This window comes from Scleropages formosus, chromosome 10, assembly GCF_900964775.1.
Source record: "Scleropages formosus chromosome 10, fSclFor1.1, whole genome shotgun sequence".
NCBI classification, from domain to species: domain Eukaryota; kingdom Metazoa; phylum Chordata; class Actinopteri; order Osteoglossiformes; family Osteoglossidae; genus Scleropages; species Scleropages formosus.
In genome coordinates this window covers 4,964,233-4,991,290 of record NC_041815.1, presented here as the reverse complement: position 1 = coordinate 4,991,290, position 27,058 = coordinate 4,964,233, and the positions used below count along the sequence as shown (strand labels likewise).

At 43.1% G+C, this 27,058-nt stretch overlaps 2 protein-coding genes across 10 annotated transcripts in view; one reads left to right on the top strand and one right to left on the bottom strand.

Annotated features, from left to right (window-relative positions):
* The window catches only part of LOC108941684 (tripartite motif-containing protein 3-like), a 29,933-nt gene extending 19,386 nt beyond the window's left edge, over positions 1–10,547 (top strand). For 6 of the 8 annotated variants that reach the window (XM_029255278.1, XM_029255279.1, XM_029255277.1 and 3 more), the window contains exons 5-14: positions 410–590; positions 1,659–1,859; positions 2,603–3,131; positions 3,255–3,358; positions 3,535–3,702; positions 3,799–3,976; positions 4,453–4,512; positions 4,867–4,937; positions 5,679–5,819; positions 7,701–10,547. In XM_029255278.1, coding sequence (XP_029111111.1) covers positions 410–590; positions 1,659–1,859; positions 2,603–3,131; positions 3,255–3,358; positions 3,535–3,702; positions 3,799–3,976; positions 4,453–4,512; positions 4,867–4,937; positions 5,679–5,819; positions 7,701–7,853 — 1,786 coding nt within the window. In that variant the 3' untranslated portion in view covers positions 7,854–10,547. The remainder of the gene's footprint in view (positions 1–409; positions 591–1,658; positions 1,860–2,602; positions 3,132–3,254; positions 3,359–3,534; positions 3,703–3,798; positions 3,977–4,452; positions 4,513–4,866; positions 4,938–5,678; positions 5,820–7,700) is intronic. The other 2 variants (XM_029255284.1, XM_029255283.1) reach the window with 2 other exon arrangements.
* Positions 10,548–10,617: 70 nt separating this feature from the next.
* c4 (complement component 4) lies at positions 10,618–26,800 on the bottom strand. Of its 2 annotated transcripts, XM_018764462.2 has the most exons (41): positions 26,504–26,800; positions 25,856–26,060; positions 25,508–25,679; positions 24,888–24,958; positions 24,713–24,798; positions 24,544–24,626; positions 24,284–24,371; positions 24,103–24,208; positions 23,853–23,979; positions 23,295–23,410; positions 23,016–23,189; positions 22,710–22,907; positions 22,429–22,623; positions 22,188–22,337; positions 21,895–22,030; positions 21,695–21,766; positions 21,394–21,600; positions 20,796–20,910; positions 19,997–20,067; positions 18,764–18,903; positions 18,218–18,421; positions 17,959–18,010; positions 17,765–17,848; positions 17,234–17,437; positions 17,012–17,087; positions 16,718–16,874; positions 16,396–16,500; positions 15,727–15,895; positions 15,210–15,424; positions 14,863–15,018; positions 14,084–14,143; positions 13,865–13,958; positions 13,303–13,483; positions 13,083–13,170; positions 12,886–12,960; positions 12,552–12,654; positions 11,977–12,066; positions 11,655–11,747; positions 11,477–11,560; positions 11,127–11,271; positions 10,618–10,945 (listed from the first exon to the last, which is right to left on the bottom strand). In XM_018764462.2, the coding sequence occupies exons 1-41, from the start codon at positions 26,563–26,565 to the stop codon at positions 10,804–10,806; spliced, it is 5,151 nt and encodes a 1,716-aa protein (XP_018619978.2). In that variant the 5' UTR covers positions 26,566–26,800; the 3' UTR covers positions 10,618–10,803. The 2 variants fall into 2 exon arrangements, with proteins under 2 accessions (XP_018619978.2, XP_029111109.1); XM_029255276.1 differs by lacking the exons at positions 10,618–10,945; positions 11,127–11,271; positions 11,477–11,560; positions 12,552–12,654 and having other exon boundaries at positions 11,666–11,747.
* Between the last annotated feature and the right edge of the window lie 258 nt (positions 26,801–27,058).

The window sequence follows — 27,058 nt, the reverse complement described above, 5'->3', positions numbered from 1 at the left end:
GGTTTGCTCTTGCTCATTGCTCCAAATACGTAATCATACACATAACCATATGCTAAATTTCTAGCTCGCTGAGAAAGTGTGCGACGCACGTATGTCAGCATTAAAGAATGACGTGAAATATGAAAGTGACTGGACTGATGGGCGAGCCCGAGCTGAGCGGTTGGAGCAAAACCCATGTACACGCGGCCCAGTCGTGGACTAAGTTTGAGATTCTCGCTGTAATCCAAGACTGTTGTATTACCAGGGAGAATTCTGTAACCGTTTCAACGCTCACTTTGTCAGATTTTGGACAGAATCTAGGTTTCGCTTTAGATATCCTTGCTCTGTAGGTCTCTGTTCGGCTGCGAGTTTTTGCCGTGCCCCTTACGCGCTTCCCCCCGATCGCCACCAAACCTGCCTTCCCTCCCAGGCTCCCTCAGCTCACGACGGCCATCGAGCTCGTGAACGAGATCTCCAGACAGCTGACGGAGCGCAAGAACGAGGCCGTGCACGAGATCGGCAGCGCCTTTGAGGGCCTGGAACGAGCGCTGCACCAGCGCAAGGCTGAACTCGTCACCGACTTGGAGAGCATCTGCAGCGCCAAGCAAAAGGTCAACCCCATCCAGATTCACATCCCTTCAGTTTTCCCCCAACACAAGAGCTCCGCTTCTGCTTTTCCACGCTGTTCTGTCCTTCCTTACTTCAGAAAGGCACCTGATGCCAGGACAGAGGAAAGATCCATTATCATTACCAGTAATGATCATACTGAAAAAGAAGGTCTTGAACTCTGATTTAATTTAGTGTAAATGTGCATAACCCTTTGATTATATAGTAGTAATAATAATAATAGTCCATCCATCCATTGTCAACAATGGCTTGTCCCGAGTAGGGTCACGGAGAGCCAGAGCCTGACGCGGTAGCATAGGGCGCAAGGCCGGAGGGGGAGGGGAGACGCCCAGGACGGGATGCCAATCCATTGCAAGGAACCCCAAGCAGGACTCAAACCTCAGACCCGCAATACAGTGGGCAATGGTCAAACCCACCATGCCACCACACCCCCCTGTTGTTATTATTATTATTATTATTAGCAGCATCCATTTTCCTTGCCAGAACCTAAATTGTGGACTTTACCCCTTCCCAAGACCTTCAGCTATGCCCAAAGAAGAGATAATTTAAATAATAATAATAGCTGATGCATTTATGAAATGTGATAAGCACTAATTTTTGAAGGTATAACTCTGAAAATGAATGAATTTGGAAAAGTTATAAAGGAAAAAGCATTTTATATTGCTGCGGAGTTCTTCGGCCCAACACACACACACACACACACACACACACACTGTCTGAACTGCTTGTCCCATACGGGGTCACGGGGAACCGGAGCCTAACCCGGCATCTCAGGGCGTAAGGCCGGAGGGGGAGGGGACACACCCAGGACGGGACGCCAGTCCAGTCCATCGCAAGGCACCCCAAGCAGGACTCGAACCCCAGGCCCACCAGAGAGCAGGATCCAGTCCAACCCTCTGCGCCACTGCACCCCCCCTCAGCCCAGCACCTCTGATTTAAGAAGTAGGGCTAAATAGCTAGGTCAGACTAATTAAAGTTTAATTAAGTGCTTTGTTCTGTGCGTTGAATTAGCGTAAGCTTCCATGTGACCTAGAGGTGCCCTCATCCCCCAGGTGCTGCAAGCCCAGCTGGCTGTCCTGTTGCAGGGCAGGGAACATATCCAGAGCAGCTGCAGCTTCACAGAGCAGGCGCTGAGCCACGGCAGCGCCACCGAGGTCCTGCTGGTGCGCAAGCAGATGAGCGAGCGGGTCAGCGCCTTGGCCCGACACGAGTTCCCGGAGCAGGCGCACGAGAACGCCCACCTGGACTGCCTGGTAAGGGTGGGAAGATGTGGGATTACACGTCACATCCCTCTCAGATTTGACGTCCTCCTCTACGGTCACTTCCTTCCCTCGTCCCGTGTCCCACGTGTTACTAATGTGATTGCAAATAAAATCCTCATGATGCTGTTAATGGTCATATGATGGAGTGAACTTTTTTCAGTAGTTACAGTATATTACATTTACATTTACATTTATTCTACTCATTTAACAGATGCTTTGCCCCCAAGCGATGTACATCTCATAGAAAATACGATGTGGTCATTACATTAGGAGAAAGAGACACTTAGATGCAGACATGTGATTCTTAAGTATAGTTAGTTTATTTCTTTCCACCATATGAACCAATGTTCATCATACAAGTAACTGCATAAAACTTCATCAGAATATCCACGATTCCCGATCACCCTCTTAGTAATTTTTTTCTATTTTTTAGAGATATATAAACATTTACGTTACGTTACAGGAGTGGCTGCGTAAAGGGTTATCCGGACATGATCTTAAAGTTATAGAGCATGAACATTTACACTTTACATGGAAGTGAGTGGAAGAGATGAGTTTTCAGACCCTTTTTAAATGTGGACAGGGATTCGGCAGTTCTGAGTGCGAGAGGGAGGTCGTTCCGCCACAACGGAGCCAGAACCGACAACCTTCGTGCAACAGCCAGCGATTTACCTGATGATTACACAATTACCAACGTAAAACATTCCTTGGTAACTCAACCTTTCGTTCCTCAGGTGGAGACGGAAGGTCTGCGGCGATCGATCCAGAACCTGGGCGTCTTGCTCACCACAGCTGCTGTGGGTTACACAAGCGTGGCGGCTGGCGAGGGTCTTCGACATGCCCTGGTAGGCCAGCCGGCCACCGTCACAGTCACCACCAAAGACAAAGAGGGCGAGCTGGTGCGCACTGGCAATGCTGAGCTGCGGGCGGAGCTGCTGGGGCCAGACGGCGTCTGCGTGGAAGCCGAGGTGACGGACAACAAGAACGGCACCTACGAGGTGGGCTACACGCTGCGCGCAGAGGGCGAGTACTCCTTCTCATTGCTCCTTTATGGGAGGCCCGTGAGAGGCAGCCCGTTTCGCCTGCGTGCCGTTCGGCCCTCCGATGTACCGCCGTCTCCCGATGACGTGAAGCGGCGCGTGAAGTCACCCAGCGGGAGCGGCGGCCACGTGCGGCAGAAGGCCGTCCGCCGGCCCTCCAGCATGTACAGCACCAGCAAAAAGAAGGAGAACCCCATTGAGGACGAGCTCATCTTCAGAGTGGGTGGGTCCCGGTGGTGTCGTCATCCACGTAATATTTCCTTACGAGGACGATGGAACTCGAGGCTCTTCGCACTTGATGACGTGATGTGCGTCCGACCGCTCTCCTGCTGTGTCGTTGATGCAGGAACACGAGGCAGGGAGAAGGGAGAGTTCACCAACCTCCAAGGCATCTCTGCAACCAGCAATGGCCGGGTTGTAGTTGCTGACAGCAACAACCAATGTATCCAGGTAACTGCAGTCCACACATGGATTTAGCTCTGGAGAAGCTCCAGAACTGGTCCTGACCTACTCCTGGCCTTGTCTGCAACACTACATTAATGGCATTACCAACTGTGGTCGGTGGACCAACATCCTGATACATCACGATCACCCACGGGGCCATTGTATGATGTCCATTTCTGCAGGTGTTCTCCAATGACGGACAGTTCAAACTCAGGTTTGGGGTCAGAGGTCGTTCTCCTGGGCAGTTGCAGCGTCCGACGGGCGTCACCGTGGACACAAACGGTGACATCATCGTGGCTGACTACGACAACAAATGGGTCAGCATCTTCACATCTGACGGGAAGTTCAAGGTGGGTGGTAGTAAATCCCGGGAGGGCGTTGTCTTACGCTGTGAGAAGCTTTGTCTTATTTGTCCCGGATCCCGCTGACTCATCCTTTCTTCCCAGAATAAAATAGGTGCAGGGCGGCTGATGGGGCCCAAGGGTGTGGCAGTGGACCGCAACGGGCACATCATCACGGTCGACAACAAGGCCTGCTGTGTCTTTATCTTCCAGCCCAACGGGAAGCTAGTGACAAAGTTTGGAGCCAAAGGTACCTCCGACAGGCAGTTCACAGGTAAAGAAGGTAAACAACATATCTGTAATGATGTTATCATGCTGAACAGAGCAAACAATTTAGCACATGTGGAAATCAAAGAGCCATTACAGGTGATCCCCGATTTACGATGGTTCGACTTACGATTTTTTCGACTTTACAATAGTGAGCTGGTGGTAGGCGTTCAGCAGAACCCATACTTTGAATTTTTCCTGGGCAAGCGATATGCGGTGCAATACGCTCTCCGACGCTGGGCAGAAGCAGAGATCCTCATCCCCCAGTCTGCCGTGCAGATGTGTGCATCAGGTGTATTAAATGCATTTTTGAGTTACGATATTTTCGACTTCCCATGGGTTTCGCGGAACGTAACCCTATCGTAAACCGGGGACCACCTGTAACTACTTACCAAACTACAAATCACTGACAGTAGAGGAAACCTCCATTCATAAAACTCTCTGCTTGTCGTTTTTTAGTTCCTAATCAAAACTTTTTTTCATTCCTTTCAGATAAAAGCAGCGGAAATGTTGCAGTGGACCAAAAGCTGGGAAAATCTAATCCCGTGTTCAGTAAATATTATCCCATGTGTCTTTCACATTGATATACTGGTACCTGAGCTAAATCAAAAAAGTTATGTAAGAGTTGTGTAGAAGTTGCAGTAACAACAGAAAAGTTAATTTGTCATTTATTGCGTATTCACTCACAGCTATACTGACGAAAACATCAATAGTCAGCTTAATCCTTTGATTATTATGCATTTTAACTTAAGAATTGCATATATTTCAATGTCTGACAAATTCCTCTTCAGAGGGGAAAAAGAAATGATGTTCTTTCTCCCCAGTTACATTCGGCTGTAACTCTTCTCTGCTCTTTTCTCCCTGCGTTTCATGCCCCCCCACCCCCACCCCAACTTTTATCCCAAGGTCCACATTTCGTGGCTGTAAATAACAAGAACGAAATAGTGGTGACGGACTTCCACAACCACTCAGTGAAGGTAAAGCTGACACGCTCCGTCAAGTCTTTTATCCGTCCAGTTCTTTGTGTGTCGTACATTTAATGATTTAATAATGATTTAATATTCATTCATTCATTCATTCATTATATAGAGACAGCTGGTAGCCTAGTGGTAAGCACTACTGCCTTTGGACCCAAAGGTTGCAAGTTTAATTCCCACCTCTTGCTGTAGTACCCTTGAGCAAAGTACTCACCCTCACATTGCTCCAGTAAAATTACCTAAATGGGTAAATAATTGTAAAAATTTTAACATTGTAAGGGGGGATGCAGTGGTGCAGTGGATTTGACTGGGTCCTGCTCTCTGGTGGGTCTGGGGTTTGAGTCCTGCTTGGGGTGCCTTGCAGTGGACTGGTGCCCTGCCCTGGGTGTGTCCCTTTCCCCTCCAGCCCCGTGCCCCGTGTTGCCAGGTTAGGCTCTGGCTTGCCATGACCCTGCTTGGGACAAGAGGTTTCAGCTAATGTGTATGTTAACATTGTAAGTCACACTGGGAAAAAAGCATCAGATAAATATATTTTCAGTAGAATATTTACCCGAGCGATTCGAGTCATGTTTTTGCCACCTGTAACCCTGGGAATAATCCAGTACCCCAATGCCTGACATAGAAGTTTTTTGAAATCTTGAAATGATTATTGATTTGTGTTGTCAGACCATGTAAAGTTCTGTGTGTTTGTTGGTTTTTTAAATTTTGTCCAGTGGTTAATGCTGAACTCCTTGTCCTCAGGTGTACAGTGCAGACGGGGAGTTCCTTTTCAAGTTTGGCTCCCACGGAGAGGGGAATGGGCAGTTCAACGCCCCCACGGGAGTGGCAGTTGACAGCAACGGGAACATCATTGTCGCTGATTGGGGCAACAGCCGAATACAGGTGAGCTATTCACACACGTTGCCATTACACTGTCTGGTGGAAACACTCACTGATCCAACACTGGGCTGAGTCACGAGTTAGTCTACGACTCTGTTTCAGTGTCCACGATGAACCTTAGGCCTACAGCGATGGCAGCAAAGCCAAATTTATCCAACATGATTCTCCCTTGTTCTGCCTTAATCAAAATACTATATGTGTTGCCACCCTTTTGTATATTTTCTCTAGCATGCATGAAAAAAATCACGTATATGACACATTGGAATGACCAGTCAATAACTTGACCACGCCCCCCTACACTGTTAGTCTGGTTATAACAGGAGGTTCAGCTTTCCTCAGATGAAGACCTTGCATGTGCCAAGCACCTGCCTTGTTCTGAGGCAGAGTGAACACTGACCGAGACAGAAGACCTAGAGATTTTCATTGAACTAGACCTGAAATGGGGGGCACGGTGGTGCAGCGGGCTTGGCCGGGTCCTGCTCTCTGGTGAGTCTGGGGTTCGAGTCCCGCTTGGGGTGCCTTGTGACAGACTGGCATCCTGTCCTGGGTGTGTCCCCTCCCCCTCCAGCCTTACGCCCTGTGTTGCCAGGTTAGGCTCCGGCTCCCCGCGACCCCATATGAGACAAGCGGTTCAGAAAATGTGTGTGTGTGTGTCCATTTACACAGCTGGGTAAACAACTTACAATGTTAAACAACCTGCAGTTGTTTATCCAGCTGGGTAATTACGAGTATGTACCTTGCTCAAGAGTACTACAGCAGTTGGTGAGACTTAAACCTGCAATGTTCAGGTGTAAAGGCAAGAGCTCTAACCACTGGGCTATCACCTGCCCCTTACCTCTACTAGGAATTATTTGGGGTTTAAAGCAGGACTTGAGCCCTTTTAGAATACACGCTAAATAAGGAAAACAAAATAGCTGATAGGGATGGAGTAGAAAACAAAACAGATATGCATATATGGTACAGCAAGAGCTCTGGAACACTGATTCAGCTGAACCACAGCCACCTTTTGACCTTTTGTTCAGATTGAACATTACACAATGACATGCATTAAATGGAATCAAGTAGTATCTCAATATATTTTGAAACAGTGTTATGAAATGTGATGTGATGGCTAAAAATGTGGGCTTGTGACTCGAAGGTGTTGGTTTGAAGTCTTGCAAGGATTTCTTGCAAGGATTTAGTACAGCCTGAATTGCTCTGCTGAAACATCTACGTTTATAAATAAATTAAAGTGCAAGGTGTTGGGGTAAAAGGTTTACTTAAAAGGGGGGTGTAGTGGCATAGCGGGCTTGGCCGGGTCTCATCTGTGGTGGGTCTGGGGTTCGAGTCCTGCTTGGGATGCCCTGCTATGGACTGGTGTCCTGTCCTGGGTGTGTCCCCTCCCCCTCCAGCCTTACGCCCTGTGTTGCCAGGTCGTCGTGACCCTGCTCGGGAAAAAGGTTTCAGCCAGTGTGTGTGTGTGTGTGTGTTTACTTTAATGACATAATAAGATTTGCATAGGTCAGACCCTTTATGTTACACAGCCGCCAAGAGTATCTATGTTTTTGCCGTTTTAAGGTTTTGTTTACGGGAGTGATTTAATTACAAATATAAAATGGTTAAGAGATTAAAATGAACCGTGTGCATATACATCCACCTGAAAGAGAAATTGGTAAAGATGCTGATCGTAGCTGCGGTGCACTGTAATAGCAAGTGCTTTTTAATTGTATGACTGGTACGGTTTTGCCCTTTATAACCACAACCGATAGTGATTTAGTGGCAAAAATGTTTTGAGGAAGGACACAAAACCCTTCGAGAAAACTGCAGTGACAGGTCACATTGTAGTGTCTAAGTGTGTGGACACATCCGCATCTGGCATGAGCACATGGATTTTTGGTCTTCTAGGTGTTTGACAGCTCCGGTTCCTTCCTGTCCTACATCAACACCTCTGCAGACCCGCTATATGGGCCCCAGGGCCTGGCGCTTACATCGGATGGCCATGTAGTGGTTGCAGATTCGGGGAACCACTGCTTCAAGGTGTACCGCTACCTGCAGTAGAAGAGCGTGGTTCTCTCCACCCACAGTGGGTAATGAGGACAGACAGAAGGTGTAGGTGCACCCCTGTCATCCTTCCCCTGCACACCCCTACCCTTTCACCTTCCTTCTCTTTGCACATCTGGAAAGTACAATTAGTTTGCTTTGCCCAATCTCTCTTAGGAAGAAAAAAAAATGCAAAAGAAAGAAAAAAGAAAGAAGATGCAACCTGCTACTAATGTGTTTGGCAGCAAATCTGCTGAGAGTTGGGCGATGATTCTCTGGCAAACAATAAAAGAAAATAATTTAAAAAAAAAAAAACAACAAATAATGAATGTCAAAGTTTCCCAAAACTGTAGATATCGGAGGTGCTAAACTACACCTTGTGTATGCACAATTTGTTTTACTGGAAGTTTTTTTTCCCTCCGTTCAGAAAGTTACGAAGCAAGCTAGTGAATGACTCTCGTCCCGGTCTCTGTTGAGATGGTCATCTTTCCTTCCTCCGCCTTCCTTTTAATTGCAAAAGAAATTTCGTATTTGACAATGTAAGCCATCTTGCGTATGACAGCAGCACCATCTGTGCATTTAATTTTATTGTATAATTATATTTCTATACATATGTGTATATTCTGTAAATTGAATTGTTTTTCTGAAGTTCTCGCTGCCACTTTCAAATTCACAGAGAGTCGATTGAGAATTCCTCATGGCTGCGTTCCTGCATTTAAAGTAGAAATGCGTTGGCCCTCAAAGTCAAAACGGGCTTTTACAAGAGAAAGTCAGTATTTATTGTAAACTTTGTGTATATGTGCGCATGTGCACACGTTCTCAGTTAACACTGACAAAAAAGGCTGCAAAGTGAAATTAATTTATTTCGTTTTCTACCTGTCTTCATGTATAAATTATACTGTTTTCTTTTTAATTTTTCAAATTTGTGTTCCTGCCAAATAATTAGCGCAAACCTTGACATTTACACTACTTAGCAATCAAGCAGAATGCTCAATTTTTCCACTGTCAATTCCACTAACAAGTAACTGGAAGTTGTAAATGGGTATTGTAACTTGTTAACTGGAAAAGGAAAAATGCCTCCTTTATAGCAATTGATTTGCCAAAAAAAAATTAGAAAACGGTTACTGTACAAAACAATACCAGAAACACTGGGAATACTGTAATGTATGCCAACGTGTATATAAATATCAGCACATACTATTTGTTTGCAATATTGTTATTATCACTGAGCCAGAAAAACGGTGATTACTTTGTGTAATATTTCAGTTCACTGTTGTGATTTTTTTTTATTGCTGTGCAGTGCTAAAGTATTGTTAGAATATATGGACTTGGATGCCTTTATTTACACCTTTGCGTCCCACACTGCAGCAGAAAACACAAAACGAAAAAATTGAATATTTCTAAAATATAGATATGGCTGTGACAAGGAATGGTGTTATTCTCTCGTCAACAGAGAATACCGACTTCATTTTGAGGGCTGATAATACTGCAGGGTGCAGAAATTCAGATTTTTTCCATTAAGAAGTTCCATGAAGAACACAGCACCAGCCCCAGAGCCAATATTGAAAAAAAATTATTAAGCAAAACATCAGAACCCTGTGATTTTAGCAATTGGGCTTGCCCATTTTCAAAATATACTTCCTAGTCAAAAAGTAGAAAAGTGATGTATAAAAAAACTGATAAGATGACTTTGGCTTCAATGGAAATAAACTCTGTCCAGATTGATTTTATTTTTGTAGCAGTAGCATTAAAATAACATACATGAAGCTGGAGATACGTAGATGGATTTTATTCCATAAAATCTCTGCTTCATTTACTAAATTGTTCGCATTCTTGATTTTTTTTTTTTTTCTGTTCTGAAATTGTATAACCCACTGACAGTCAACAAAACAGATGCCAAAACATATAATACCAATGGAAAGAAGTACACAATTTTTTCACTCTTCATCATCAGAAGTGTAAAGGTTGGTGTTTGCAAAAAAACCCACTCCGCTTACTCAGCAACACGAACATTATTAATTTCATTATGACACTTAATTTACATTATGCATACTGGATTACATAGATCATAGTCCCACAAACAGGTTTCAGAATGGCCATATCTTTGAATTTTTGTGTAAATGAACTATGTAACCAACATATAAAAAGTGTACTGATTGTAATTTGTGGCTATTCATGCTACAGTAGGAAATGCATTCAATATCCAGGGACATTGTGCACTTTAAAAATGCTCAAACCATCAACTACAATTAGGGTCAATTTTATATTATTATTGATTAGCTGGTTCAACCATGTTTACTGGGTTATATGAATTTTTTGTGCCAACATTACAGTTGTTTTAAAAACACAAATCACATTGAGCTGTGCGGGGTGCAAAGATAAGAATCCGAAAATAAGACAACGATGGCGCACATGTCGGGAATTAATGTATTCCTGCAGGGTGCACTGAGCTTTTAAGGTTCATTCTGTCCATGGCATATGGTTTCCCAGTGTTCTCTCTCCTGCTGGTGATGGGCCTGTCCAGTACAGAGGAACCACGAGTAACAAAACGACAGTATTTTCTCCCCCCCTTTTGATTGTTGAAATCCGAGACGCCATCATTTATAAATCTGGAGATGCTGATTTCCGGAAACACTGGGGTAACTCTTAACGATGTATTTCCAGCGCATAAATCCCTGTGACTTGAAAAAAATGTGTTTTTTTTTTTTTTTTTTGTTATTCTGTCAACACGCAACTCTCGAGATTCTATAGCATTCAAACCATCAATAAAAGCACACCGTGGTTAAAGGAGCAGCGTTTTTATTCGTGAATACAGTGTCTTACAAAAGCTTGTTTTACTTGTTATGCTTGTAGAGTAGCTCGGAGCATCAGTCATCGGAAGAAGTGAAAGAGCGTGTACCAGTGTTAGTGGTGGTTAAAAAAGCCAGCTTTCCTGCTTCCCGCGCTCAGGCTACTGTCCATGCGGGGCTCAGCTGTGACATTGGTTCAACTCGTACTGCTGCAGGAAGTCATGAAGAAGCTGGCATGCTCTGCGGTTCTTTGTAGCCTGGCATTTCCGCTCCTCAGGGATCTCCTCAACCCACACGTCACTGTTCAGGATGTACTGATAGCTGCGGGATGTAACACAAAAGCACACGTGTTTCACCCATGCTTCCCTTCCCTTGCATAACTTTGCTTCCCTTATAAACGACATCTTCAGAACTAATGACTATTCGAATACAGTAACATTACATGAGGACGTAGGAGCTTGAATGTTTATGTTTAGCTATATCACTTTTTGGGGAAACGTACTTTCCGTTGGAATCGGTGGTGTCGGCAATAGTGGCATCTTTTCCCATCATCAGATAATCTGAGTTCCTTTTCATTTCAAACTCGCTGCAGCTCTTTCGATGGATCATCTCATGCATGGCTCCTCTTGAGGTTAGTTTATCCTTACCTGCAGAAAAGGGCCAAAAAAAACAAGAAATAGCATTCAGGTGTTTTAACTTTTAATGTGGGTGAAAACAGTCCAAACTCTATACCAGTTGTTGTTACCAACCAGGCTTGTTACCAAACTTGATCTTAGCCCCCAGTAAACGAGGACAGATGTAGACTATTAGAGTAAAACTATGTAAATGAAGGTAGAGCGGCAATATAGTTACTGGTTTGTAGGACTTTGGTCACGGTGACAGTGTAATACTGAAAGACACCATCCTCTCTGGTCTGGACAATCTTGACTAAGTAAACTGTCAAAATAACACAAAAAAGCAAGTTAAAGACACACTGAACATATCACTGCTTGCCAGTATTGTAGAGCATATTACATAAAGGCCCTCTCACCATAATCCACAATGGGAGAAAAACAGGCATAGTTGCTTCGAGTGCTTTTCTCCATATTCTTACTAAAGGTAACTTTGATTTTTGGGCAGTGGCCTGTATAGGAAAGATGGGAGGAATAAACAACTTATGCTCATATCTCAGTATACAGAGACATGTACACATCAAGAATATATGGAAGTTTGAGTACTTTGTATATGAAAGACAAAAACAAATCAATTATTTCATATAAATGACTAATTTTACCATTTTATATAGAATTATATACATTTCACAATGTTCTTGAGTTGGGGAAAACTCATTTTTGGGAAGGAGTGGAACATACCTTCTGCACATGCACACACCTCCTCCTTACACAGCTTGGAGATCATGGTGCTCTGCTCTGGGGCACTGTAGAATATGCTGCATCTTCGCTCTGAAAAAAAGTAATTGTAAGATGGGGGGGAATAAACCCCAACTTTTCTGCCACCAACCATCCCACTCTCTATTATTGAATACATGTAGCACTTCTTATAGTGCTTATAGTTCTCACTAGAAGAGACTCATGTTGTAGGGCTCACTGAAAGTGACTGAATGTGACTGAATGGCTATAAATGGTTCCTAGTCTGTATTATAAGTGTCGACCTTTGCTGTTGCATCTACATCTTTGCATATATTACATAATTTGTTGAAATAACATACGCATGTGGGTTTAGTGCATACGTTTCACTGGCTAGCATTCATTTTTCAGGCTCTCCATTTACAAGCCAGTTGGAAACATGGCTGAATACCAGGTCAGCAGATGCATGATAGCTGGGCAGTGGATCGCCAGCAGTAGTGAAAGATTCTTTTAAATTGTTACCTTTCGAAATCTAAGTGGAATTTACCCTACCCCTACTGCACCACGTGTGACCCAATCACCTGGGTTATAATAGTCGTAGACAACCGCGCTGGCAGGTTGGACCAACCCAATGGGTGTGATCTGTTTGGCTCTGAACATCACACAGTCTGGGTTCTCAGTAAGCTACAGTAACACCGAAACAGACACAAATGCATCTGTGTAATGAAATGCACATTTACTCCAGTCAGAAGGGCACTGCTTTCCCATGCAGAAGAAAAATCTGCAAAGGGTCATTTGCTATTTATATATTACACATGGGTTGTACTAATCATGAATTTATGGTAATTGATTCGTAATTAGTTCCAACTGGATGAAAACAAACATAAGGTTACCATGAATGCAAGGGTGCATTACCTTATTAAAGTAGAGATAGACCTTATTTGGTCCAACATCATAATGGTCAATATATTTCTCTGTTCCTTTTGAATGCTGTAAATAACATACCCACACATCAGATTACACTGCTCGTGTAAACGGACGATAATAAATTAACAGTGGTATAAAGCAATATTTTTATTACACATTAAATAAAACCAGCACAATGTTTTTACATCCTCAAGATCCTGTAGGTTCACGTCTAATCCACTCAACAGCGAGATGTCAACTATGGCCATTCCTGTGGCATTTCCTGCCTTTGTTCTGCAAAAAACGTAGCAGAGGTGAAAGTTTGAAGGTAGATGGAGAATGAAAAGCAGCAAGAAACACCAGATCAGGGACTTGGGTGACCTCAGTGACCCCAGTTTCGACCTGTGCGGACACACCAGCACTCACCCGGCACACACTGTGTAGATGAGGGAGCTCTCTCTTTCGTCAGCCTCCGGGGCATGTCTCTTTCTCCGAGAACGCAGGTCAAACCACTCGATACGACTCCATGGTTCGTCCTTCTGTGCTGTCCCATCCTCTCCCTCCTCATAATTGTAGTAGTCATCCAGGCCATCCTCGTAGTCATTCTCTGCAAAAGCCAGTGCATCAGTCATATAAAAACCACTTTTGAACTGATTTTGAAGGAAGAGGGGACTATCTGATAATAGAGGTTGTAATGAAAATGTAGGGGGGTGCAGTGGGTTGGACCGGGTCCTGCTCTCCGGTGGGTCTGGGGTTCGAGTCCCGCTTGGGATGCCCTGCTATGGACTGGCGTCCCGTCCTGGGTGTGTCCCCTCCCCCTCCAGCCTTACGCCCTGTGTTGCCAGGTTAGGCTCCGGCTCCCCGCGACCCCGTATGGGACAAGCGGTTCAGACAATGACATGACATGACAATAAAAATGTAAAAAAAAAAAAAGAGAAAAAAATACAGGTATCAAAAAAAGCTTTCCTTGAGGTAAAGACATATTTACTTTTATATTTCACTTCCCCTTCCACGGTGACATTCAGGTGGTAGTAACCGCAGTGAGAGTCTGTCCTTTTCATAGTTCTGTAAGTCTGTATAACCTATTGATATAAAAAGAGAAGAAATACATTAATATGAATAATAATTCAAACACACCTTAAATGAATACTACTATACAAAAAAAAAATCAAATGCCTTGCAATGGAAAAGGAAACAATTGCCTTACTGTCATGGTTCCATTCCCTTTTCCTCTAATGTTGACCTTAAATTTATTTCCTGGTTCAACCTGCAGAACCAATAATATCATTGATGGGACATTCTCATACTTGTCATTATTACCATTTCACACGTCCATAGTTAATTTTTAGTATTCAGCCACTGAGGAAATCATTTGTATTGTGTGTTTTTAACAAATAGTCAAGGGAGCTACAGTGAACTAATACAGTAAGAATACCCAAGTAATATCCAAGTATACATTACTTATCTAAAATTGTGTCTTTATACAATGGTGTCATCTAATAAAGATGAAAAACAATATATTATTATTGGTGTCGTTAATAATAATAATAATAATAATAATAATAATAATAATAATGTAACAACCCGTGTTACTGTGTTTGAGCGGAAATTATGTTTATTGTAACTGGTTAGCGTTTGGAGAATATAAGGGGGTGATTGCGTCTGCCAGGGAAAGAAAGAGAGAGCCTGTGGGCGCTAAGCAGGCTGGGAAGGCTGGCTAGACGCGCAAGCCCTGGAGGAAACGGGGTCATCGGACCGAGAGCGTTATTTCCCTCTGTGCCGGTGTTCAATAAAACATTTGAGATGAATGCTGCCTCTGCGTCCCTCTTCACCCCATCCAAACCCACGGCACTGCGCACCACAATAATAATAATAATAATAATAATGTTCCTAAAAAAATAGAAACGGTATGAAAACCCCAAAGTCACCTGGAGCAAAGTTGTGTGACTGTATCACTCAGGTGCAAGGGTGTGGCAGCAACCTCACCTGAATGGCTGGTGAGGTGAGGGCATTCTGCTTATTGAGAACTAATGACTTTTTCGCTCCTGAGGGAAGACAGAAATCCACTCTCATATCCAGCTCCACTACATCATTGCTCAGCATGCTGTATTTGGACAAGGCTTCCAGGGCCACAACAGTGTCCTAAAGAACAACGAGAAAGAAGCCTCTGTAGTTCACCAGATGGAGGATCTGAGGTGCTGATTCAAGTCACAGGTACAAAATCCACACTGACTGGTAAAACCAGCCCACTGATGTGTTTTCCAGAGGTTCTCATTGTAGAGTCATACAACATTCTTGCTGAAGACAAGACGTACACCATCATCAGATCCTACCTGTGTAGAGCGGAAGCCTCCACCATACTGACGCTGTTCCGTTAGCCACTTGGCAATCCGGGCCGCATATCGCCAGTCCTCCCCTAGCAGGGTCTGTAGCAGGGCATAGGCAGTGGTCTCCACAGAGATGGCGTTTGCCTGGGGCACCCCAGAGGCCTTTTTCTCTTCTTTCAGTCGAAGATCCTCGCTTGCCTCCCAATGGCAGGTATCGTTTTCTAGTGACAACATAATTTACTTTAGCCCTTTCTATACGCTCTTGCTACGTGGCAGGCATTACACTCAAGTTTGGTGTTATGAATACCTTTACAGTCCACACAGATTGCCACCACAGAGTCCCCAATTGGCCTTTACTCAGTCTTTCCTAGTCTGTTCAAGTTTTGGGTTTACTGAATTCTATTATTCCAAGCGTTATGTTATTTTTCTAACATTAGAACTGTAAACCACAGAAACGGCTGCCCTTCTTTTCTGTATGCGATTTGTCCTGCTCCACAAGAGTAGCTTTGGATAGAGGACTCACTGTCATCACAGTTGGCCAGTAGACGTAGTCTGGACTGGGCAAGGGAAGCTATGTTGCTCCCAGGCGCCGTCAGACTGAGAGCATAAGCTGTAATCGCCACCGCAAATGGCCTTTGCAGCAAGTTCAGTTTCTTGGACAGGTACTCCTCGGCCTTCTGCATTGCCATTATCTGCAAGATAGAAATCCTCAGAATAAACACTTGCCATGGTAGCACTCCTCAACCACAGAACTAAAGTAATGTAACAGCCCATGTTACCAAGAGTTTGGGTGGGAAAAAGGGTCTGTTGTAAATAGTTGCATTGTGGGAAAATTGGAATAACGTGTTCAACCACTGAGGAGACTTACGGGGAATATAAGGAGGTGGCTGTTTTCTAGCAAGAAAGGGAGAAAGCCTAGGGGTGCTAAGCAGGCTGGGAGGACTAACTTGAGGTGCAGGTCTTTGAGGAAAAGGGGTCCTTGGACTGAGAGCATTATTTCCCTGTATGCCAGTGTTTTAATAAACGTCGTGTCCTTCTTTGCCCCATCCGAACCCAGAGTGCTGCGCGCCACAGTAAGTATCTTTACTGTAAGATTGTTCATCTTAATGACCCCCAAAATGAGACTATATAGAAGTACTCTCTCAAAAATTGGAGGTGAAAGTATTCAGTGATGAGTCAGGTCAATAAATACCGTTGGTGTGCTTTGTTCTGTGGACTGAACTTTCAAAGAATGATGCAGGGTCACCAGTACAAACGATGTCAGGGACACATCCCCTTCAACTCCTCCGACTCCACCCTGAAATAAAATAAACATTCAACTAAACCAATGTGACAAGTAACTAATCTCATGGTTCAAACATGGATCACAACACCCTGTTTATAAATCAATCTATAATGATTATTAAAATTACCTCTGAAAACTCCTACACTACAGTGGTTCTCAGGCAAAAGTTGTATCAAGTTACACAGCAAAAGTCTACAAGATCTGTAGGGTTTGAAGAAATATGCCATACCTGCATGCTCCTATCGTAGACCGGGTGTGGATCATTAAATGCTCCATTATCCAGCTGTTTGGACACCAGGTATGAGATGGACTCCAGAATGTAGGAATCTTGCACAGGAATTATATTCCTGCATCGAATAAGTTCCTTTGCAACAAATGCAGTAAGCCTACAAACGAGTTAAAATTTCAGTCATAAGATTGTGGACTTAAGTAGTGAGAGAGCAAGTCAATTTTGTATGACATTTTAGTCTGGGATCAATACAAATCACATCTGGATAGAAGTATTTCAAAAAGTAGGAATTACCAAATACTGCTGGGAGTTGTCTCAAAAGCTCCATATGAACCATCGTCCTTCTTGTACCTCAGGATTCTGTTGTAACCTAACAAACATGAAGGCATCATTTCAGGAAAGTCCTTTTCTAATGTTTCATCACTGGCTAGAATATTAACCATGCTTTTAAAAAAACATCATCCTTGAAATCTAAGGAGGATCTGTGTAAGTGGCTCCAGTGAGAGGCAAGCTCACCACTCTGGATCATCTCCAGGGCCTCATCACGCCGCTCTGCCCTTAGACTGATCCACTGATTGGTAGCATCCAGGTACTGTATGGCTTGGATAGCTGGAGACATTTTCACCATGGTTTGCTCTGCACAGCCAGTAGGCAGTGCGATCAGTCTATTCACCCCATCCAGGTTCAGGCAGTTCTCCACAGACTCGCCCATCGCCCCTCCTGAAAAGATGTACCAATCATCATTACATTAATGACTAAAATGAATTCTCCTAATGGCAGAGGGTAAATTTGAAGTGTTGAACCTGTCATTGGTAAAACCACAGGAATACATATGTTTTCACTTTTTACAGAGAATACATCTTAAATCTTACACCTTAAATTAAAACATTGACATTGTTCTGTTGAAGGCATGAATAATACCACTGAATTTGAGCATGAAGGAACTAACTTGTCAACTTTACCACCTCACACATCAAAATGGATATGATTTTGATATAATACTGAATTTGATTTCAAAGGCTCACACATTCATTTGGATGTCCTCACCTTTAACGCTGATGAATGCGTCTGACTCTTCCCCTGGGATGGACTTGAGAGGTGCTGGTATTTCAATTTCCATTGATATTGCAGCTTCATACAACCAATAGAAGATTTTACTCAGGAGATCACAAATTAAAACAAAACATTCAAGTTCATACATTCACGCACATTCACATACGCTCACTACTGAGCACCATTACCTTTTGCATCAAGGTTGTATTCATGGTGCAGAGAAATAAGCTCCCCTTCTCCCTATAAGTTGCAGTAATGAGCACAAGAGCAACTTGTCAGTATGAACTGATGACTGAAGTTAGGTAACAAATGCAAACCTTCTGAACTGCATATTTTTAATTTTTTGTAAGGATTAATAAATGATTTGGGGGCCAAGGTCTATGCCCACTGGAGACTGTTTAAAGAGACATTTGCCCATCAGAGAGTTCCAAGGAGGACAGTTCATACCACAACTTTGAGGTCTTTCCTTATCCTATCAGTTAGGTCGTTGGACGAGTAGGCTGTCACTTGGATCGGGATGTTTCCAATGATCAAGGGAACCACAACAAAGTAGACAGGCACGGCTGAGTTCCCAGGGACAGTGACCACTTGCTTGTCCCTTCCATCGCCTGCGCTACATAGTCCTTCTACAGACAGCATGTGCACTGTCACCTGAGTACATGCATGTACACGCAAACACACCATCACATAAAAAATCAGAATCATTCTGGATTAAACATACACACATAGATAGCATGAGAATTAACACTGTCCAAGTTAGTGGAAACCAAAGCATGATATTCACGATGGCTTAGACTAAGGTTTGCTCGCCAGCGCATGACAATCGGTCCCCTTTTGGGAAAAGAATATTTCCATATTGTACATTAAATTAAACTGCAGTACACTCAGCAGGGACAAAACCAAATCATTTACATCAAGGGAGAGCAGAATAAGAAAACAGAGCAGTAATCCAGAAGCAAGGAGAGTGAGGGATTTCAGAAGCAGAACTGTTACCTCCAAGGGCTCTGTTCTGTAGTTATAGACCACAGCCTTCACCTCGAGCTGCTCATTCCGTTTCACAGAGTACGGCAGTTTCAAAGATACGAAGAAGTTCTGGAAGACTCGGAGTGGCTGTGGCTTGGCTACGCAGAAGCCTGAAAAGGTCACCCATGGAGAGGGGTGACATCTATTTAACCAGCCAAACGTAAATTTTCTAAACCACTTGTCCTAGCGGGTTGAACACACCAAATGCACATACATACATACGTGTTTGTGTGCGTTATTGTTAAAACATAAGACATCTAGGCTCATTTTCCAGACAAACTTGGATCTGCCAAATGCTACAAAAACTTGTTTCCAGGCTGTGTACTCAAACTTTTTACTTTACTGTATGACTGTATGCTGTTGCCTTTCCACAAATGCAATGGCAGCAGGCTGGATAACAAAGAATACGGATAACATGGGGCCATCTACAAAACCTTCATTCATTTATTTTCAGTACTAGGTGCTAATCATTATTACAATGTTTTTAAAACAAAACCTACAGCAAAATAAGAGTAAACCAGAATTATTGTGGTACATTGTCACAATTCAGCACCCAACTAACGTAAGCAAAAAAAAAAAAAATTAAATCTCACAGAGGAGATCTCTAAATGTCTTATGATGTAGAGTAAGATGATTAGAGAGGCACAAACATCACTGCCTGCTTGATGCTTGCACATAGTTCTAAACATGCATCTATTTATCAGATGCTTTTCTCCAAAGCGACTTCCAATGAACTCTATGTAGTGTTATGAGCCCACACACCTTATTCACCGTGGTGACTTACACTGCTAAATACACTACTTACACTGGGTCACTCATCCATACATCAGTGGAACACACTCTCTCTGTCACTCACACACTATGGGGGGGGACCTGAACAGCATGTCTTTGGACTGTGGGAGGAAACCAGAGCACCCAGAGGAAACCTACACAGACAAGGGAGAACATGCAAACTCCACACAAGCTGAGGGGGGATCGAACTTACATCCTCTCGCACCACCCAGGTGCTGTGAGACAGCAGCACTACCCGATGTGCTGCCCTGACTGAATAAGATTTTAATCTAAAGCATTTTGCAAAATGTCTGACATTAAAACACAAAAATGTCCTGTGGCCACATACCACAGAAGGCCAGAAAATAATCAAAGACCAAATAGTTTAGATTCTCCTACATTTAGAAAGTGTCCCTTCTCATACAGACTTGCCTTTTGTTCCAGAAATCCCGACAGCTTGAACCTCCCACGTGGTAATAGAGTCTGGAACGGCATCAGTATGTCTGGAGAAAACATCATAATAAGAGGAACATGGCCACTGATGGATGAAATAGAGTGTGTCATGTTCACCAAGTTCCTAGTGTCCAAAGACAAAGTTCATTTTTGAGAAGAGTTGAAAATGAATATTGCTTTGGCTTAAGGAGGCCTAACTTGTCCAATATTTCATTTAGCATTAAGGAACAATAAAGATGCTAATTTTTTACTTCTGTAGATAATTTAGAGAAGAATGCATTTAATGATTTTTGAATGAGGATATAAATTTACAAAAACGAGCACTATATCTACACCCAAGGATCATTCAGTGAACTGTGGCTGGTTGAGGGGCAGAGGGAGCTACAGGGCAGGATCAAGGCAAGAGACAGCAAGACGTTAACCAAAGAAGAAAGGTTTTATTATAAACCAAAGGGAAATAAAATAGGTCCTTTCAGACAATAACACAACCAAGACAAGACCAAAACCATTTCTCCAGGATCAACCTTCTAACCAGTCTTTCTCCAAAACATGGTCCCTCAAGTCTTCAGCACAGCTGCCTTAATAATCCATCTAGTTGGACCCTAGTGTCAGCAGCTGGCCATCATTATTCACTTAGGGGAGGGGTGGGTCCCAAGGAGCTGTCCATCTTGATGTACCCACCTCCTGCCCTGGCTTAGACGCCCCCCCCCACCAGCTCATGGAATGTAGACACCCAGTTACCAGACAGTTAAGCAAACAGAGGGGAAGGACAACTTACTTGAAAAGACCAGAAGCATCACGATCTATGTACACCCACATCCAGGTCTGGGGGAAAAAACTGCGCAGTCGCACACTGGTCTCATCGAACATGTCTTCTTCTTCACCTCCTTTTGCTGCATGGCCCAGCAAGTGTCAAATGAGCCAACAGAGGGAGAAGGCAGAAGTGACTTAGTGTAACTAACCAGAACATGAGTCTCTGCAGTGTCAGACAATCGGTAATCAGAGAGCCAGCATCACTAGCCTATCTTACATAATGAACAGTACAAGTACTGATACATTTTTCAGATTTGAAAAAAGTCAAAAGCGTAACAGATTTTACCTACTTAACACTTCTAACTCATTAATGGAGTTAAGGTTAGGATTTTCAAATTATGCTGTATTTATCATACTTATTAGGTGAGCACTGATTTATTTGAAGCCACTTGCTCTGCATTTCTACCTAAAAAAACACTGTATTTGTTAATAATATTTAAAAAATACTTTTAATGTTAATTACTTAATTATTTTACATATGTCTGGGTAAATGTTCCATGGAACTGAATGTTTGTTGTGTATATTTAAAATAGCTGTTATAATGCAAAGGTAGCCAAAGTTACTTCTAGCAAGGCTGTAACTCTTCTTGGACCTGCGGATCTTCTCTCGCAGTTCTTTGGCAGCTTTGCAGCACTTGTAGAAGACTTCCCGGCACGCGGGTGACTGATGGAGAGTCTTGGTGAGCCGTTCTTCGCAGGACAACTTCAGGTGGTTGAACTTTACACCATCATTGCAGCACTTCTTCTCCTCAGGCTTCCTGTAACCGCTTACTGTGGAAGAGAAATTCAAGGAGATTCCCAGCAATGCTCTACACACACATTTCCATGTGAGTATGAGTGCATGTGAATGCATCTGGAGCCCTACCTATTGAAGAAAACAGTTGTACGTAGTTGTAGGCCCTCTTCTGCCTTGTTTTCCCACTGGAACAGCTGAAACCTGGGAGGAAGAAGGCCACCTGCTAGCACAGTCATCTATACCTTCAGGGCAATGCTCTAATGTGGCACTCTGCATGTAGTACTAAAATCACCTGAGAAATACCGCACCGGGGTCTGTTTTATACTCACCTTGTCTCATTACACTGTTGTCCATGTTTTTGATGTTACTTATGAAAGTAAGGCCAGCATCGTTGAGAACGGATAGATGGTCCTTACCTCCTCCCATCGAACAAGCAAGATCGTAAGAATTCATGTAATCAAACATCTGCATAATAAAGAGAAGCATGTTCATTTCACACTGCAAAAGCCACACAAAGGAAAGAGCCTGTACATTTATGTCCTTTGCTACTCACAGTGACTGGATTTTTGTGAATATTTAAATTTAAGGAAAGGAAATTAAATGCCACTATGAAACTAGTTGCCTTCTGGGAGGTGAGTTTGTTCTGCTTGTTGAGGATGTAGACTGCGGTGTCCACAGCTGCCAGGGCCACTCTGTCCCCCTGGTCCATCCGGACCTCCACATTCATCTTCTCTGCTGGTTTGTAGTCACGTTTGAAGGGCACAATTTGCATCTTGGAAAGTGAAGGCAAAGTGTTAGGTAGAGGCATCATCACACTGACACCATCTCTCTTCCCAACCTGCTTGGGGGTCCTAGCTGCCCACCTGCCCTTCGCAGACATCTTGCGCATCCACCCACACGGAGTCTGTCACAATCGTCCACTCCCCACCACGCTTTATGTAATAGTAGGCCACGATTCGGAAGGAGGGTGTGAGGTCATAGCTGAAGGGCAGAGTGATGGAAGTCAACTCGGTACATTGGACCCTCTTAGCCTGGACCACTTTTCCCTTGTTCAAAATCTGGGATGAGGAGAAGTGAAATGATCAGAATCGCCCCTCATGTCTATGGGAATAAGTGATATGACAACCTGTAAGAGCTTCCAAACCAAGTAATAGATGTGTGTAGGCTTAGCAAGGCCAGCTGGGGTGATGTCCCTGAAGATCACGTTCATCTCCTGGCCATCTTTCAGGACAACATGTGGCAGCTCTATGCTCAGGTAGCTCTGGCTCAGAGAGGCAATGGCAGTGGCACGTATACGGGTACGACCAAGCACGGCATCTCCAGTGTCTTCAACGGCAAACACCTGCCAAAGATAAAAAATAAGCAAACGCAAACATTGCCTGGGATATGTGTCATGATCGCCACTAACATGCTTCCAACTAGGATAGCCTTCTGCATTGTCTGAGTGTACCTCAATATTCAGGGATTCTGCCTGTTTAGGCACTTTCAAATTAAACACTGTTTCCCCATCCTCATTGCCAGAGGCCTTCAGGTGGAATGACTCGCCGGCACCCCCTGTCACTTCCACAGTAGCCTTCATCTGTGGGTGTGGGACCGGGGTACCATCCGGGTAGACAGTGGAAGCCTGAGAGATGAGAAAGAGATAGGAGTACTGAGTCACTGAACACAGGCAAAATCTGAAGCTTCCCAGACAAGAACAAAATGTGCAGCTCCAAGACCTGTGGCTTACCAATATAAACAACTTCCCCTCAGGCGTGAAGTATTGTTTAGTTTTGGATACATCAATTTCATAAGGCATGGACACAATCTTCACTGTGCTACTCTCTGCTTCCTCCAGTTCTCCACCTTTAAAAACCAGTCAGGCATAAGCTCACCCTTTAAAGATGATGTCAGCACTAACAATCACTATATTATACAGGTGGTCCCTAATTTATGATGGTTTGACTTCCGATTTTTCGACTTTACGGTGGTGAGCTGGCGATAGACATTCAGTAGAAACTGTACTTCAAATTTTGAATTTTGGTTATTTCTCGGGCAAGTGATACGCGGAGCGATACTCTCTCGTGATGCTGGATAGCAGCGATCCGCATCTCCCAGTCGATCACGCAGAGGTGTGTGTTAGGTGTATTAAATGCATTTTCGACTTATGATATTTTCGACTTATGATGGGTTTCACGGAATGTAACCCCATCGTAAACTGGGAACCACTCGAATTATACATTTAAGCGAGATAAATGCTGAGTAAGTCTTTTTGCACTATTAAGGGTTTCTCGTTTCTTAGACTTACTTGCTGTTTCAAGCACTGTCACCGCAATGTACAGGCGATGGCCTTCTATAGGCTCAGTGGTTCGGTTGTCTGCTTTTTCCCGCAAATCTTCTGTACGGAGAGTAATTTGCGCTCCCCCATCTTTGACCTGGATTGCAGCAAACATGTAATTCGGCAATCTTTTAATGTGCGTTCCTCAAAAAAGGTAATTACACATGTTTCATGAAATATTTACCAAAAGCAGTGCTGTAGTTTGCTTATATTTACTTACTGCAGTTTGCATCTCTAAACCAGGCAGATGGGTTTTGCTGCCATGTTCATCCATAAGTGCAAATCTTACATAAGCTATACCATTGAGTCCTTTTCCATAGGTGTATCTGAAATTATAATGACATATATTGTCATCAAGTTTTTCTCTACAATATTTGGGAGGTTTTGTAATATGCACCTACCTTGCAGATACCCTGAAGTCAAAAGAATCCTCCTTGAGAAGATAATATGGCTTCAACGCCTCTATCTTCACTTCAAATGATGGAAGAACTAAACAAAATTAAACGTTTTATTTCTGAGCCTTGGTGTTTTATAATAAACCAAATGCGTTTCACACATGTTTGAGCTATTGCTGAGACTTGGCACTTAAAAAACATACACGCAAATAAAATGATGACCCCTTCAGGGTTTATTAAAAAAAAGAAAAAAAAAAAACACTCACCATATTGCCTTACTTCAAATTCCACAGTAGTGTTGGACATGGGCAAATGCGTAAACCAAGCGATAATTTTCCAGTGGCCAGCCCTAAGAGAGTAAAAATGATCAAACCACTTTAATACTGAACCAAGCCGTAGTGCAACAGTAAAATGAGCACGGAAGAAGCAACTCACGGTTCAACGTCAGGTATGGGTATACGTTGCTGATAAATTTGCATGGACTTGACAGTATTATCGTAGACCATAAGGCCCTTTGAATTCTGCGGGAAAGACAGCAAATGTTTTGGGGGGATGGGGCACATTTCACTGCCAAAGTGAAAGATTTGAAAGTTTCATTGCATTTGCTCACCAGTATTCTCAGATTCATAGCTTCATCTGTTGGGAGCATGTACTGGTTCAAAGTAAAGACTCTGAAATTGGCTGAAAAAGTTAAACAAAGTGCATATTTTCAACCATAACCTCACAATTAAACTTTGACAGCTGAGAAGGCCCAGCTGTAGAACCAATGGGCAGGATACTTAACTTGAATTGCTCCAGTAAAACTACCACTGTATCACTATGGTCAACTGGAAACTGGAGAGTAGTAGCAGCAGTAATAATAATAACAGCTGGTAGTGTAGAGTTAGAACTGCTGCTTTTGGACCCAAATGTCACAGGTTTGATCCCCTTCTCCTACTGTAGTACCCTTGAGTAAGGTACTTACCCTGAAATTGCTCTAGCAAAAATTACCCAGCTGTGTAAATGAGTCAATAATTGTAAATACCTTAACACTGTAAGTTGCTTCGGAGAAAAGCATCAGCTAAATGAATAAACGTAAATATTCTTATAATAGCCTTGTGTTGAACTAAGCATCTAAAAACAGTACATTTTCGCAAGCAAAAAATAGCTATAAAAGTATTAATATTAATACTTAATTTTTCTTTATACATTATTCAAAGGCTGCCGTATTTGCACACATTAAAATATTACCATTTTCTCCTGGGGTGTAGATTGGTTTGTCAGTCTGGATGAAGATGTATCCTTTTCTTGAAGATAAGATTATGTTTTTCATGTATTTTCCATCTGCCAAAATATCATTGCTCTCTGCTACCAGCTGAATGTAGAATAGTGGTTGCACCTTTTTGTATGTGCTAAATTCCAGCTAAATTGGTGAAAGAAGAGATATGTGTTAGAATAAATACCATATTGGTTTCATGGTAGGTACACATACCTTTACTTTCCGAAAACTGAACATGGTAAAATTATTTGGCATGTTTCAGTAGGCATCCGAAAAGAGAAATACTTTATTGTGGAGGAAAAGCAGATACAAATACTTACCTTGAGTTTAACCACGGTCTGGTAATCATTGTGTTCATTGAGTAGCACAGTTTCTTTTTTTGATAGAATCTCTGCACCTCCCTTCATAGAAACTTGCTTCTTGAAGAACAGTGTGATGCTCGCAGGCTTGGTAGCTCCATGGACTTGGACTGTTACGGTCTCCTCCGTGTCCAGATGAATAATGTTAGGTGCCGTGATAAGGCAGCTGTGTCAGACATGCAGAGACCCATGATTGTGTTCAGAAACACTCATATTATCATCAGCCTGAGGTTGCTAAGGTTCATAGTTAAACACCTACCTGGTGGATCCTCAGAATCCTGTTTAGAGAATGAACGGTTATTCCCTGAACCCCAACCTCACACCAATTCATGATATCCTTTAAGGGTCATAGTAAATATATACAATCAAGTCCTTATTGATACCCCTCAGTGGTAAGGGTCCAACAACCAGGGCACTTGGCATGGCAGGGTGAACACCAGCTTCAACTACATTTTACTGCAATTAAACTGCAACTAAATTTCCTTACTACACCTTCATGTCACCTCCAACTATTTCTCATGCTCAGAATAACATAACTGACCCAAAACAGCACTCACTGAAAACTTCATGTGCATTAGTTAGCAAATACTCATCGTTCATGCTACTTACAGGGGCTTTTGCGGACTCACTGCAGCCAGCGTTGCCATGACGATGACCAGAGCGAACTTCATCCTGTTTTGCTGTTCGATCTTCTCGTGCCGTTCAGAGGAAAAAAATGTCAGATCTGTTGTGCTGTTATGCTCTCGCACAACCTAAATGTTTCCGATTATCTATGAGAACCAGCCGAACACAACAGAGGCCCAAGGAAACTGAGCGAAAAACAGGGACATTCATCAGAACTGCAAAACACAGCGGCTCACAACTGCAGGGTCCTAAGTCTAACAGTTCACTACACTTGTCCCTGAATTTCACACTGGGAAACTTGGCATTGCAGGGATAGGTTCCGAAAGCAAGTCACATGATTTACAGGAAAACTGTCTTTTTAAGCCAAAATGGGGAGGGAAACTCCGTGGAAATGAAAGAATTCATTTCCAATGGTCCTTATTCATGTTTTTTTTTTTTTTTTTTTCAGAAAAAAAAGGGAAGAAGTTGCTGTTTGGGGAAAATAAGCCTGTCCTTAAAGTATTTGATAAACCCCTGGTCGTCCATTAAAGACATGTGACA

What these genes read in the sequence shown, in the direction of transcription:
- c4 (XM_018764462.2), bottom strand. Translation starts at nt 26,565, where the DNA reads ATGAAGTTCGCTCTGGTCATCGTCATGGCAACGCTGGCTGCAGTGAGT. An exon ending in ATACAACCTTGATGCAAAAG is followed by an intron (nt 17,849 to 17,958) that starts GTAATGGTGCTC and finishes GGTTGTATGAAG; the next exon opens with CTGCAATATCAATGGAAATT. An exon ending in TTCTCCCATTGTGGATTATG is followed by an intron (nt 11,561 to 11,654) that starts GTGAGAGGGCCT and finishes TTATTTTGACAG; the next exon opens with TTTACTTAGTCAAGATTGTC.